The sequence below is a fragment of the Sinocyclocheilus rhinocerous genome, unplaced genomic scaffold, assembly GCF_001515625.1.
Source record: "Sinocyclocheilus rhinocerous isolate Xijiao unplaced genomic scaffold, SAMN03320098_v1.1 scaffold3403, whole genome shotgun sequence".
Taxonomy (NCBI): Eukaryota; Metazoa; Chordata; class Actinopteri; order Cypriniformes; family Cyprinidae; genus Sinocyclocheilus; species Sinocyclocheilus rhinocerous.
This window is the reverse complement of record NW_015647944.1, coordinates 205520-220242: the sequence shown is the minus strand read 5'-3', so window position 1 is coordinate 220242 and position 14723 is coordinate 205520. Positions and strand designations below refer to the sequence as shown.

Genomic DNA, 14723 nt, shown 5'->3' with positions numbered 1-14723 from the left:
AAAGCTTCATTTTTGATTAGTAATATGCATTGCTAAGAACTTCATTTGGACAACTTTAAAGATGATTTTCTTAATATTTAGAATTTTTTTGCACCCTCAGATTCCAGATTTTCAAATAGTTGTATCTCGGCCAAATATTGTCCTATCCTAACAAACCATACATCAATGGAAAGCTTACTTATTCAGCTTTCAGATGATGCATACCCTTATGACTGGTTTTGTGGTCCAGGGTCACATATATGCTTATACGTGTGACAATAAGCCATTTCAAAACAAATCACGTTTAATTGCAGAATTCCAGGTGAGGAACTTCACTACCCATAATCTTGAAGCCAAAGAAGTTGCGGTTACCATGAAAACATAATAAATCTTTATGGCAGTGGATTTATGGAGGCTAGCTAGGTAATTATACACTGTGAATCAATATGGGACGTTGTAGCAATCGTGTACCTTTGTTGTTTTTTATTTTATTACTTTTTTTTGCTTGTAATGTTGTGATTATTCTGGAGTTGGTTGATTTGGTTCATAACTGATTATGAGTTCCCTATGGAGAAAATGAATGGGGAAACACTTCCAGCCAATCACTGTTGAGCCCTATTTCAGATGCATCAACCACGATCAGATTGTGAGCTTGTATGACGTGATTTCACATCAAACAATGCGAACGTACTTGGGAATTCCTCCTGCAAACACACAAATCACTTTATTCCCATTTCAACATCTGTTTATAAAGTTGTGTAGGTCATTTAGGAAGTGTGTGGTCTCACATCCAAGAAGCTCAATCACTGTTGAGCCCTATTTCAGATGCATCAACCACGATCAGATTGTGAGCTTGTATGACGTGATTTCACATCAAACAATGCGAACGTACTTGGGAATTGGGGAGAAGATGCTCAGTCCTGCACGAAATTTCTTGATGGTTCCTCCGGCTTTGAACCAGCTGTGTCGCTTCTCCTGCTGGGCTTTGAGGAGCTCATTGCTGAGGTGCTTCCACTGCTGCGACGTGAACGTACTGAGGATCCTAGAAACACCAAAACAAGCTTCAGCCTTCATTTTGACTCTAATAAAACTGCAGTGAAGAAGAATCTTTATGAAAATTATTGTTCCAGTTCTAGATGCTGATTGGCCAATCCAGTGTTCCAATACACACTACCACTGAAAAGTTTGGGGTCAGTAAGCTTCTTTAATGATTATGCACGCCAAAGCTGTATTTAATATTTGATCACAAATACAGTAAAAATGTGAAATATTATTGCTATTTAAAATAAATGTTTTCTATGTGAATATCTGTTAAACTGTAATTTATTTCTGTGATGCGCAGCTGTATTTTCAGCATCATTACTGCAGTCTTCAGTGTCACATGATCTTCAGAAATCATTCTAATATGCTGATTTGCTGCTCAAGAAACATTTCTGATTTATTATCAATGTTGAAAACAGTCGTGCTGCACAATATTTTTGTGGAAACCGTGATGCATTTTATTTTTCAGTATTCACAGATGAATAGAAAGTTAAAAAAAAACAGCATTTATTTGAAATAGAAATCTGTAACATTATAAATGCCTTTCCTGTCACTTTAGATCAATTTAATGCATCCTTGCTGAATAAATAAATATTGTATAATGAACAATAAAAATGTAAATCTTTCTTTTAATTCTATATGGTTGCCTGTATGTTGACTTACTTCTTTAGTTGAAGACCCAAACTGAAGCCTTCTTTAGTGGACGGCTGAAACACCTCCACAGATGGTTCTGTTGGAGTAAATTAAATAAAAGTACTGTAAAGTAAATAAGTACTGTCTCATGCACAGAAATGCATGCATGCATGTTTCTCACCTGGTCCATCCAGGTACTGTGAAAGAGAGAAACGAAGGCGTAAGACGATGGGCTCAGTTCGGATCACCTTCCATGCGGTCGCCACCTCCTCCTGCAAACACACCAAGAAAAACAGTAATATTGTGAAATATTATTATGATGTAAAGTAACGTTTTTCTATTTTAATATGCATTAAAATGTAATTTATTTCTGTGATGCAAAGCATCATTACTCCAGTCTTCAGTGTCACATGATCTTCAGAAATCATGCTAATATGCTGATTTGTTATCAGTGCTGGAAACTGTTCTGCTGCTTAATACTTTTTTTGGAACCTGTGATACTTTTTTTCAGGATTCTTTGATGAATAAAAAGTTAAAAAGAAGAGCATTTACTTAAAATAGAAATATTTTCTAACAATATACACTACCGTTCAAAAGTTTGGGGTCGGTAAATTTTTATTCTTTCTTTTTTTGAAAGAAATTAAAACTTTTATTCAGCGAGGATGTGTTAAATTGATAAGAAGTGATGTATTTTTAGAAAAGATCTATATTTTTAATAAATGCTGTACTTTTTAACTTTTTATTCCTCAAAGAATCCTGAAAAAAAAGTATCGCAGTTTCCAAAAAACACAACTGTTGCAACATTGATAATTCTAATAATAAATCAGCATATTAGAATGATTTCTGAAGATCATGTGACACTTTATACTGGAGTAATGATGATAGCCAGGTACTGTGAAAGAGAGAAACGAAGGCGTAAGACGATGGGCTCAGTTCGGATCACCTTCCATGCGGTCGCCACCTCCTCCTGCAAACACACAAATCACTTTATTCCCATTTCAACATCTGTTTATAAAGTTGTGTAGGTCATTTAGGAAGTGTGTGGTCTCACATCCAAGAAGCTGATGTTGATTTGCAGGTCGATGTCCACGTCATCGATGGTGCCGTACTCTCTGCAGGAAGAGCAGCAGACTCAGAATGAAAGTGAATCGGGTGTGAACGCATAGATCTGAACCCGAAAGTGGAGCGAGGCTCGTTCTCACCTGACGGACACAGCGCTGTCTGTGTAAATGTCTTTTACAGCCTCGATGTCAGCGTCCAGCTGTGGGTGACGGTACAGGTCGGCTGCACAGCTCCCCTACAGGTGGACAGCGATATTACACCTTATTAAACTGCACTTCATTGCAAGAGATGTACACTACCGCTCAAAAGTTTGGGATCAGAACGATTTTTAATGTTTTTACGATCATGTGACACTTTATACTGGAGTAATGATGATAGAAATTCAGCTTTGCATCACAGAAATAAATTACATTTCAATGCATATTAAAATAGAAACCATTATTTTATATTGTAATAACATTTTGCAAGATTACTGTTTTTTTCTGTATTTTTGATCAAATAAATGCAGCCTTGATGAGCAGAAGAGACTTCTTTAAAAACTACAAGCCTTACTGATCCCAAACGTTTGACCGGTAGTGTACATAACTAGTGATTTGTTTCTGCAATAACATTCATTTAAGATTAAACCCAAAAGGAAATATCTCATACATGAAGAAAATGAAATGAAAAATAAAATGACTTTTGCTGCTTTATAATACTGGCAACATTACTAACAATACAATTACTTACAAAATGTCTAAAGGCAGGTTACACCTGTGAAGGAAAAGTGTTTTACCTGAATCCCGTACAGGAACTGCTCCGGTTCATTCTCTCCGTCTGATTCTTCATCCGTCCAGCCCTGGCCTTTGATATCCTGAAGAAAACACACACAGTGCTATTTTAGTAGCATTTATATATTATTATAGTATTTATTGATGTTTTGAATTAGCTTTTATTTTTATATTTTCAGTTTTTATTTGAATTTCAGTTTAGTTGAAGTTGTAATACTTTTATTATGTGCTTTCGTTTTTTTTAAATATACTTTTTTTTTCAGTTTTGGTTTCAGTAATTTTAGTACTTCAACCTAAACTCAGTTAGTTGCCAAGGCAACATTTCTAATTTTCATTTATTTTTTTTAAGTTTTGCATTTAATATTTATATTTTATTTCAGCTTTATTTCAATTAATAAAAACTATTTTTAATCGTTTTTTGTTTTCGTTAAACATGCACTTTTATTCTGGATTTTCCACTGAACACACAGTGCTGCTAATCACTTCAATAGTTCATTATTTTGAGAACCCACTAAATAATAATAATAGTGGGTATAATAATAATAATAATAATAATAATAATAATATATTTTATTCATAAAGCGCCTTTCTCACATTAAAAAAAAAAGTTAACATCTCCAAAAGAGATCAAAAATAATAAAGTAAATTGAAATCAATAGATAAAAGAAAATAAAAAACAATTATACATATTATATTATACAACAATTATTCTATTCTATTCTACTCTATTATACAACAATTATTCTATTCTATTCTATTATATTATATTCTCCACAAGACGTTCGTAATAGTGACTCTCATCTTATTTTCAAATCTAGTTTGAAGACGCATCTTTTTAGACAGGCATACCGGTGATATTTTTATGCAATGATTGTAAAGATATGATTGTGGGTTGTGACTTTTATTGTTGCTTGTTAACTGTTTTATGTGTTTTATTCACATGTAAGTTGTCCTTGAGTGTTACGCAAGGCGCCCATAAATAAAATGTATTATTATTATTATTATTACATACAAAACAATAGAAATAAACAAAATGTATTAAACTCATAAACGAATTTAAAAGCATGAGTTTTTAATAATTTCTTGAAGCAACATACATTGTAAAAAAAAAATGCATAAAAGTAGGGCACAATGTACCATGCATTAACATGAAGGAATTTTCCATATTTATTTTTTTACAGGTGTTTTACCTGTACATTTTTTTTTTTTTTACAGTGTAAGGCTGGGGTTCTTCCAAAAAAAATGGCAGCAAAAAAAAATGTCACAATGTCACCATTCATTCCAGCTCACGCACAATTAGAAAAACATCCAATCCAAAAATCCAATTCAAGTACATTATACTTCAAATGAAACTGCAAATTTGCAATTGATGCCTATGGGATGTTTTGAGTGAGCAACCGTATCCGAGGAGGGCGGAGCTTAGTGAAAGCTCAAATAAAGAGTCGCGTGTCATCTCACATCTGTTACTCCTCAGCCAGCGTTTGTGTGCAGAGAGCCGCAGGTGAACGCAGGTGTTTGCGCGTGTAATGAAGCGTGAGCACTCACCATTGGCTCTGGTGTTCACAGACACGTTTCTGACAGGATGAAGCTTTTCTGATCCATTTCAGCTCAAACAGCAAAACAACAGGCACTCTGGGACGACAGGAGACGTCTTCAGTAAGATGAGCTCTGAGGAAAAATAAACAGAAGATCAGACAAATCATTGATCAAAACCACAGAGCGCTCTCCATCTAACTCAATAACCAGTTACCAGAGAGAAATGTTTAATAATAATAAATGTAATAATACAAATTACAAAAAAAACTCAAAAGCAAAACTGGATTTTTACAATGCATAGAAGACTTAAGGAGAGACTCTTTTCACTTAAGACAATAACAAACATACTTAGAAATAACCCTAGCAACCATTCAGAAGACCCTAGCAACCGCATAGCAATGCACAACAAACCTCCCAGAACGCTTTTGTAACCAGGCAGCAACACTCTTGCGTCGTAACCTTTGCACGGTCACACATCGCTGACATTTTCCTCACATGAAAAACTCCAGTGTCATATTTGTGAGACTGTAGACGACAGGTGTCTTTCTGTCTTTCTGTCTCTGGTTTCAGCGCAACCGTTTAAAATAATGTTCTGTTCTTTCTCCTCCATCTCGCCACTGTGTATCCTAGCAACAACCCCTTCTGTCTGTGTCACTGTTGTGTGTGTGTGTGTGTGTGTGTGTGTGTGTGAGAGTGTGTGTGTGTGTGTGTATGTGTGTGTGTGTGTGTATGTGTGTGTGTGTGTGTATGTGTGTGTGTGTGTGTATGTGTGTGTGTGTGTGTATGTGTGTGTGTGTGTGTATGTGTGTGTGTGTGTGTATGTGTGTGTGTGTGTGTATGTGTGTGTGTGTGTGTATGTGTGTGTGTGTGTGTATGTGTGTGTGTGTGTGTATGTGTGTGTGTGTGTGTATGTGTGTGTGTGTGTGTATGTGTGTGTGTGTGTGTATGTGTGTGTGTGTGTGTGTGTGTGTGTGTGTGAGTGTATGAGTGTATGAGTGTGTGTGTGTGTGTGTGTGTTTATGTGTGTGTGTTTATGTGTGTGTGTGTGATTTATAGAAGCAATTTCCTGTGCATAAGTCATATCTGATAAATACTGACAAAGAACACCACACAGATGTCACAAAACCTGCCAAGAACATGCACGACTTATGTTTCTCCCCAAATTCAAAAGATACAAATAAAAAAATATTTATGCATCCTGTATTAAAATAATTTTAGGACCATTGCTATTTTTTTTGCATTGTGACATTATTTTTAAAATTAATATTTAATTGATTTTTAATGCATTTTCACTTGAATACATTACAATGAGAAGCTAAGGATGAAACATTATTATAAAATTACTGTAAAATATGTATGTTTTACAAGAATATACTATTTTAGTCTTTCTACTACAAATTTTCATGTTTAATTCAATGTGTTATTTGCAGTTTCTTTGTAATTAATTGTGAAATTTACAAGCAATTTCTGAGTGAAAACTGTTTCCACACCATTTTTTTTTTCATTGAAGGATTTACTTTGTTTGCATTGTGATATTATTTTTAACATTCGTATTTAATTTATTTTGATGTATTTTTACTTTAATACATAAATGAGATTTCAATGAGATTTACAATTAAAAATGCTGATTTTGTTTATTCTTTGCTTTTATTGATACTTTTATTTTTTATACATCTGTTGTGATTATTTTATGATTATTTAAAATGATTTTTATGTGAATTACTATTCTGAAATTTGCTATATAAATAAACTTGCTTGCAAATTACAAATAAAATTCAAAACATATGGATGCATTACAGAATTTCAAAATGTTTGGAAGCAAAATCTGTTTAATTGTCATGAAAACAAAGCACACAAAGCACAAATCTTTAGTGTATTCCTGTTTCTTTGGCCATGAATAATAACTCATTTCAAACTTCATTTGAAAGCAGAAATATAAATATAGAGCTTGGATGAAAACTGTAAGACAAAACAGAAGTAAAACAGCACAGGTGACATCTGAACACAAACACATGCAGTCTTTACAGATCTTCAGATCAGGTCTAAAACATCTGAGAAATCCAAAAGCTTTCCGCTTTTCATCTTTTTCTTTGACAAACAGGCATTTTGTTTCTATAAAGAGTAACAGTTTCTCTCTTCACCACTATTTTTGTCTTAATACACGTCTTTGTGAATATCATCCCTCAGCTGATGGATGCATTCAAGTCTTTTATATCAGACCTGCATGAAACCAGTCAGATGTTTGATGCAAATACTAATATAATGATGTCTAGAGAGTAAATTGAACGACAACAATTAAGATGCACACAAATACCTGGAATTTTATATACTATGTTCATTAATAAATATGTGGCTCTCAGTAGATTTTGGATGGAATAACACTTGTTAATCATGCAGTCGTATGCACTCAATGAATAATGGGCGATATATCGGTCTAATCATCGCATTCGACAGCATCCATCTGCTTGAATCCCCCGGTGTGTCCTCAAACACCCATAATGCCCCGCTGGAGTCGCCACATACCGATGCATCCCGAAAACACAGACGGCCAGCATCCACGACACCCCCTCCCCCACATCCAGCTCACCTTCAGCGAGGACGGAGCGACCGCCAGACGGATGCTTCTCCTCCGACACGACACACAGCGGATGAAAAACACAATACATCAAGAAACACAGCACGCACAGAGCATCCAGTACAGCAGAATCCCTGTGCACTAGCAGCGGTCACCCATCTTCCGGCTCTCTCTGTGTGTCTGTGTGTTTATCTATCGCAGACCTCGTCTGTTCCAGTGCTTCTTCTTTTTTGCCTGACAACACAGTGAACTGAGCATGCTCAGAGAGAGCCAGCAGAGAGAGTCATGTGACCTACAGCTGACAACAGAGAGAGAGAGAGATGCAATGCATTTGCCTGGATTATCAGAAAAAAGATCAAACACATTCAAGAGCAATAGTTGTCTTTGTAGTCTTTCATCTGATTTTATTACATTTGCTGGCACCTTGTTTTCTGATGCTTTGCCAATATTGTAAGTAAATCATCCCAAGTGATGGCTTTGAATTTGAAAACTGAAACTGAGGGAGACAGAAAGAGCGGGATGAAGAGAATAAAGCAACATCTCCTTGCTGATGTATTATTAGTTGATGGTGTATTAGCCAATGGCAGTGTGCTATTTTTATCAGCCGAGTCTATTTTTATCTCTGTGTATTTTTATGATTGTGTATTGAGGAATGTGAGCAGAACACAGAGTTTTGTATCTATGCATGTGATTGTGGTCTTTACTCCAGCTCTAGTCTGCGGTGTGAAGGCCTCAGCCGTTACCATACTAATTAGAGTTTACCCTGCTTACCTCGTTAAGAGCCTCGCTGTACACAATGACCTCCAGAGCGAGAGAGAGAGAGAGAGATAAGCCATTATCCGGCTCGTCCTCGGCTGCGTGACTCACGTCTCTGAGAGAGACACAGCGCTGCCTCATATCCTGCCATCCTGTAAAAAAGACACATGCATTAATTATTCATAAGCACTTAATATAGCAAATTCCTATTTTAGAACCGACTAAAGCAGAACTGCTCTGAAATGAATGCTTCACACACTTCACCAGTGTGTTTTAGATGCAATTCAGTGTGACAAATTGCGTTTATCTATTAATTAACACTATTAAAAAAAAAAAGTAAAAAAAATTTAAAAATTGGTAATTGAAATAAAGCTGAAATAAAATAAAATATAAATATTAGTAGAACTTAAGAAACTTCAATTTAAAAAAAATTGTTGCTTTAGCAACTAACTAAAACAAATAAATAATGAGTACTAAAATTAATTAAACTAAATCTGTAATAAAATAATTTAAAGCTATATTGAAATTTTACAAAAAAAAAACTAAAAAAATTACAAACTAAAATAAAATTAGTTATAAAAAATTCTTAAAACTTAAAATTTAAAAAGAAAACTGAAAATAAAAAATAAAGAATAATTCAAAATATTACTATAATAGTATTTAAATAATAATAGAATAATACTGCTGAAATTACTGAAATAAAAATATAAAAAAACTCAAACTTATTTTGTTTCAGTCGGTTGCCAAGGCAACAGCTCTCATTTTCATTTATTTTTAATTTAAAAATTAAATATTACCGGTAAATAATAAATAAGATATTAAAATATGACAAAAATGAAAACAAGAAAATTGGTAAAACTTTAACTAAAATTAAAATGCAAACATACTGTAATTCAAAGTATTAATAAAAACTATAATAGTTCCTAAATTTCACTAAAAGAACATTGCTGAGAACATCAAGTAATCTTATAATGCACGCTATTATAAACATTCAGTTTGTGTATCTGTTCCTCTGGAGACTTAAAGGAGACAACTTTATCAACGGAGTATCGGATTTATCTCAGATGTTGCTCTAAAAATTCCTTTGAAAAATAGAAACAGGCCCTGAGTCAGTATAGAATACAGAGCATTAAAGTGAATGATTTTTGATTGCAGACTTTGTTGAGTCACTGTTGAGTGTTTGAGAGTCTTAATCCAGAACAGTGTTGCTACTGACGGCCAATCCAGAGAGCATCAGTGGGATTTACGCTGGGATTTGACCACTGCCCGTCGATGCAGGCATCAGTTGTGGCTTACAGCTCGGGGTTGCGCGGATTGGTCGATGGGTTTGGGCGAGAGGCACAAGGACACGCAGCAGGTGAGCAGCGGTCAGCATGGGCAGCGGGAGCAGCAGCAGCGGCGGGGCCGTCATGGAGAGCAGGTGAGTTCTCACACCTTCACCTGGACACAGACGTGCAGATGGTCAATGCAGTCTGACCGCGTCAAACTGAGTCATCTTCAAACAGTAACCAATACTAGTCCAGAACATGAAATGCTGCATACATTAAAATGATGCATCCTCATCCTGTTTAATACTGTCAGGTTCAATGCAAATCAACCCTGCACGTTCTCAAATATGGCCAAGGTTTCCTATAAACCCTTTATTTTAGTCTGAGCGTCAGTGTTGTGGAGGTTAAAGTACAGATTTGCAGTGTTTATGCAAAACTGGTGCATTTTTATTTGCAGAGGCCTGAATATGAATAAAAATCCCACACAAACCCAGTGACCACCAGGTGGAGAAATACTGTGACTGGACAGTTTAAATAGCATCTATGCTACATTGATGTCACATGACCTCGTTATGTTGCATGCTTGATATATAAGTGGCATCCGATTTTCATCTCAGAAATAATTACTTTACAATTTCAACACATTTCGTGTTGAAATGTCATGAATATTTTAAGCTAAATACAAATCTAAGCATCTGCGCCTGCTTGTCAATTACCACAACAATAATTTAGTGTGCAAACTGCAAAAAATGTGTTATGCACCTACAATGGCAGAGAAGCATACAGCAGATGCACCATAAACCTCCAATTATAAGTGGATGTTTAATTAGATTGCAGAGTTTATTTTGTTTGCAATTAAATGCAGATGAGGTTACTACCGGTTCTGAGAATCAATCACAGGATGAAAGGCCGATGCATATTATTTTGTGAATATTTTGATATTTTTATGTGTAATATTCTTTCACTCATTACGCACCATCTCGTTCCTGGTTGAAGTACAGAAATAAATAGTGCAGATTTGAAATCTGTGGCATGAAAATGGTGCATTTGAATCTTTATTGGCATCCTTAAAACTCACCTTGGTGCTGATCTTTCATATGACTGCCATTATCTTGCATTTACCTGCCCATACTCTGTGGATATCTGAGCTAAAATAAAGAAATAAAGAAACATGTTTTCACTGCCATTGGTGACAGTATATGCACACTAGAGGGCGCTGTCTAGCGATTGACCAGAGCCCTTTAAATGCAAAAACTGCAAGAGCACAAATGCACTGTTATTCATGTAAATCATCACTTCATATTTAAATTCCTGTTGTAAATTACACAACTGCATGTCACGAGCCAGTGGTACAGGGATGGTATCAAATGCCAATACCTGATTCATATGACCAGACAGCTTTGAATGACTTTGCTAATTGTATTCAGCAAAGAAAATGTTTTTTTTTCCATAATGCATCAGTCAAAAGCATAGTGCATGCACAAATGCGCGTCAAATAAACATTGAATAACTGTGGCACAATAGTATCGCCACAGAACATGTCCAAACAACAAGGTTTTACCATGGCACATGTTCTAAAACATGGTATATGTACAAAAAACGCATAGTACTACCATGATACTCGTTCAGTAAGTGGTATTTGTGTTATAAACATGTTCATAGTGTCCTTGCATCACTAATGCAGTCTATATGCGACACAAAATCTGTTCGATGCTCGCTCATTAAAGAGTTAAACGTGCGTTTGAGCGAGTCTGGATTAACGCGGAAGTACATCAATTACGCTGTGTGTTATCTTTATATACACACACAGTCGAATAGATTTATATGGGCAACACGTCCACTGCGTTATTTAAACATGCATTTTATATTATCAACAAGAACTTTGTCATTCATTTGTAGTTTAACAGCAGCACAGCATCCTCCTGTCACGTGATCTCCTCGTGCTCAGGCACCGTGCCGTGTCTCGCGCTCTGATTGGATCATTCCACTTCCCTCATTCGCGTTTCATAATCCCCCATCAGGAAGCTTGGCTTTGTTTATCAAATCTTTAAAGCTTTGTGGATTTTTCTTTCATAGACGAACCGCCAATAAACCTTTAGAGATCTTTCTCTGGTATGTTATAATCAAATACTGCTTTAAAAAAAAACGCTATAGTGATGATTTTATAGTTTGACGTCATAAATATCAATCCGCGCGTGCCTTTGACGGAAGTAGTTCCCGGTCGGTTTGGCGGATCACCTTGAGCTCTCGATCGGGAGCGCATCAGTCACGGCCGACTGTCATCAAACGCAGGTGAGTACCGTTAACGTTATCTTCAGAGCGACACTTACAAAAAAAAAATTATATAAACCTCATAGTTATATTTTTCATTAGCAACGTTATTGTGTACAGTTCTAGCAAAGGGTTTCGTTCGTCAGAGCAGCTGCTGTCATAAAATAGCGCAGGTTTGGGTTATTTTCACTCAGCATTTCCTCACCCCGCTGAGAATTTTTAACCGCTTTTGAGCTATTTGTGTATTTAATTGATCAAAAGTTCATTTTCACTACGTTTCCACCACACTTGACGTCTTTAAGTGTAGATTTCAGTGCTGTTTTATGCTGACTAAGTTAACCGTCTCTTGACGTTCATCGTCGTTTGTAATTTTAACGTTGGACAGCGGATCATCATCGTTTGTAATTTTAGCTATTTGTGTATTTAATTAATCAAAAATTCCTTTTCACTACGTTTCCACCACACTGGACGTCTTTAAGTGTAGATTTCACTGTTTTATGCTGACTAACCGTCTCTTGACGTTCATTGTCGTTTTTAATTTTAACTTTGGACGGCGGATCAATAACCGTCATTATTTTTAAATTCATTCGAATTAGAGGCTTACGTACGTGCGCCTCGCCGGCGGAGAATGTGACGCAGAGGCGGGACGTGACCCGCAGCACATCCGCCACATTCTCCCCGAGCTCGACTAGACCAGAACCACCTGTGTGCATGCAGATGATGAGGATTGCGATGTTTGATCCTCAGAGCGGCTCTGAACGCGCTGCACGCATGCCTTGATATCTGCATTATCATGGAGTGCATTGCGTTAAGTTATCACCCTTTATTAAGTGCAGTGATAAATGAATGGTACTGACTCAGAGATGCGGACTCTGGCTCGTCGTGTGGGCACGCACGAACACTTCGTTGATAGGTGCTAATTATGATGTTTGTGCGAGGGAGGAACTGGACAGTTTTGTGTGTTTGTCTTGCAATCACATACCTTGACACTTGTGCGTTGTCAGGTTTTTAAAGTCTTGTTCTCAGTCTTCTTGATTTATGTGTCAACTCCATTGGCCTGCGTCATTCAGAAAGAAATGGAAAGCTTTTTACATTCCCCAGGGGCATCTTTACTCAGCTCAAAATCCAGCCAGACTAAATCATGCCTGAGTTTACATCTCACAATTCTGTTTTTGATTCTGCCACAAAATTAAAAAAAGAAAGGTAGTTGCAACCTTTTATCTCACAATTCTAAGATTCTCAAGAAAAAAGGCAGAATTGTGAGATATAAACTCAGAATTGTGAGGCCTACTGTAATTATGAGAAAGTTGCAATTATTTTTTCTACCCTGTCATGAAACAAGCTTACATAGTACAGTTGAAATTGTGTAAATGCATTTATGCCGACCCTAAGTAGCATTAAATAGGAGTGCAAATTTGGCACAAGTCAGTTTCTGAATTTCAATTGGAGTAGTAAGCTGAATTGCAATTTGAGTGTGAATTAAAGAAACTAGTATTAAAATGGAATGAAATAAAGCAGTATACCAAGCCAACATAATAATACATTTTATTTATTCATAAATTATATATGGTCTATTCCCAGAAATGATATAATTATCATGTTTGAAATGCCACCTACGGAAATATGCATTTATATATTTCATTACATTTTCTGTATTAAATTCATTTATGACCCAGGGTGAAAGAGGACTTCATTAAATGCTATTCGGTAAATTATTGCTCTTTCTGTCATTCGAATTTCAAACATCCTGTGAATTGAGTTGAAATGGAGCACATGCATAAATTCTGATTTGTGCTCAGCCCTGCATAGCTTGAATTCATGTGTGCATTAACAGACAGCAAATTAGCTTTATTATAAACACTGTTGGCACTTTGTAGATGTTTCACCATCTGCTTGATCAAACTGTCACTCTTTCGGGGAAGCTGTTTTCAGTTCTGCAGTGAGTGTGTGTCGATGCAATATGGGAATGTTTTCTGTAACATCCTGTTGAGTTACACCAGAATGTCAAAAGCTTCCACTAAACCAGCAGAAGAGACCAGTAAAACAGACGCCCACAGCTCTGCAGTGACACAAACCGGCCTTTCATAGACCTCACCAGGGACGTCCCAGTGCACAGTTATTAGTCATTGTTCTGAATCATCGAGTAAAGAGAACAGACTCACCTCAGTCGCTCTTTGCTGCAGTAAAACACCCGTTTGGCTTCATGAACTGCAGTAGATATGAGTCCTGCAGACCTCTACGCCACTCCGAGCCTGTCGTGTTTCATACTGGTACAATCCCAGATAGTCCAGTGCTCCTTATGGCATCCCATTCCTATTTTAGCCCAGCATTGTAATGTGATCTACAGTACAGTGCTGTTTACTGCCTGCAGTGGCTGGTCCACAACTAAACCAGCGTGTTTAGGGACTAATGTTGGGCTGAAGTCTTATTAGAGTCCTGCTCGTGCAGGACAGCAAGTGTGCGCGTGGCTTGCGGGTTTGATCCTCTCTGAAGAGAAGAGGATTTAGTGCTCAAACTCCTCGGCAGCACAGTGCATGCTGCTTCAGTCTGCCCAGCATCCGTGTCTGCAGCGCTGTGATTGGGGAGAGAAGGTCACGCACACTGGCGCTCCTCTGCAGGGCTCTGACAGACACACGGTGCCTTATTTCCCAGAGCCGAAGGGCCTACAGGTGGGTTCAGGGCCGCTGTTTCTGATGAGTAAAGGAACTAGGCTTTGTGAAGCCCCGTTCACACCAAGAACGATAACTATAAAGATAACGATATTAGCGTCCACACCAGTGAACGATATCGTCTGTTTATTCTAAGCGCCCGCGCCTCTGCCGCTTTAAATTC

At 36.8% G+C, this 14723-nt stretch overlaps 1 protein-coding gene across 1 annotated transcript in view; it reads right to left on the bottom strand.

The window, feature by feature from the left end:
• The window catches only part of LOC107709395 (poly [ADP-ribose] polymerase 6), a 31045-nt gene that overhangs the window by 15171 nt on the left and 1151 nt on the right, over positions 1–14723 (bottom strand). The window contains 7 exon segments of the mRNA XM_016513846.1: positions 872–1021; positions 1684–1750; positions 1835–1925; positions 2705–2765; positions 2856–2950; positions 3491–3568; positions 5031–5153. Of these exon segments, the coding sequence (XP_016369332.1) occupies positions 872–1021; positions 1684–1750; positions 1835–1925; positions 2705–2765; positions 2856–2950; positions 3491–3568; positions 5031–5033 (545 nt within the window). The 5' untranslated portion in view covers positions 5034–5153.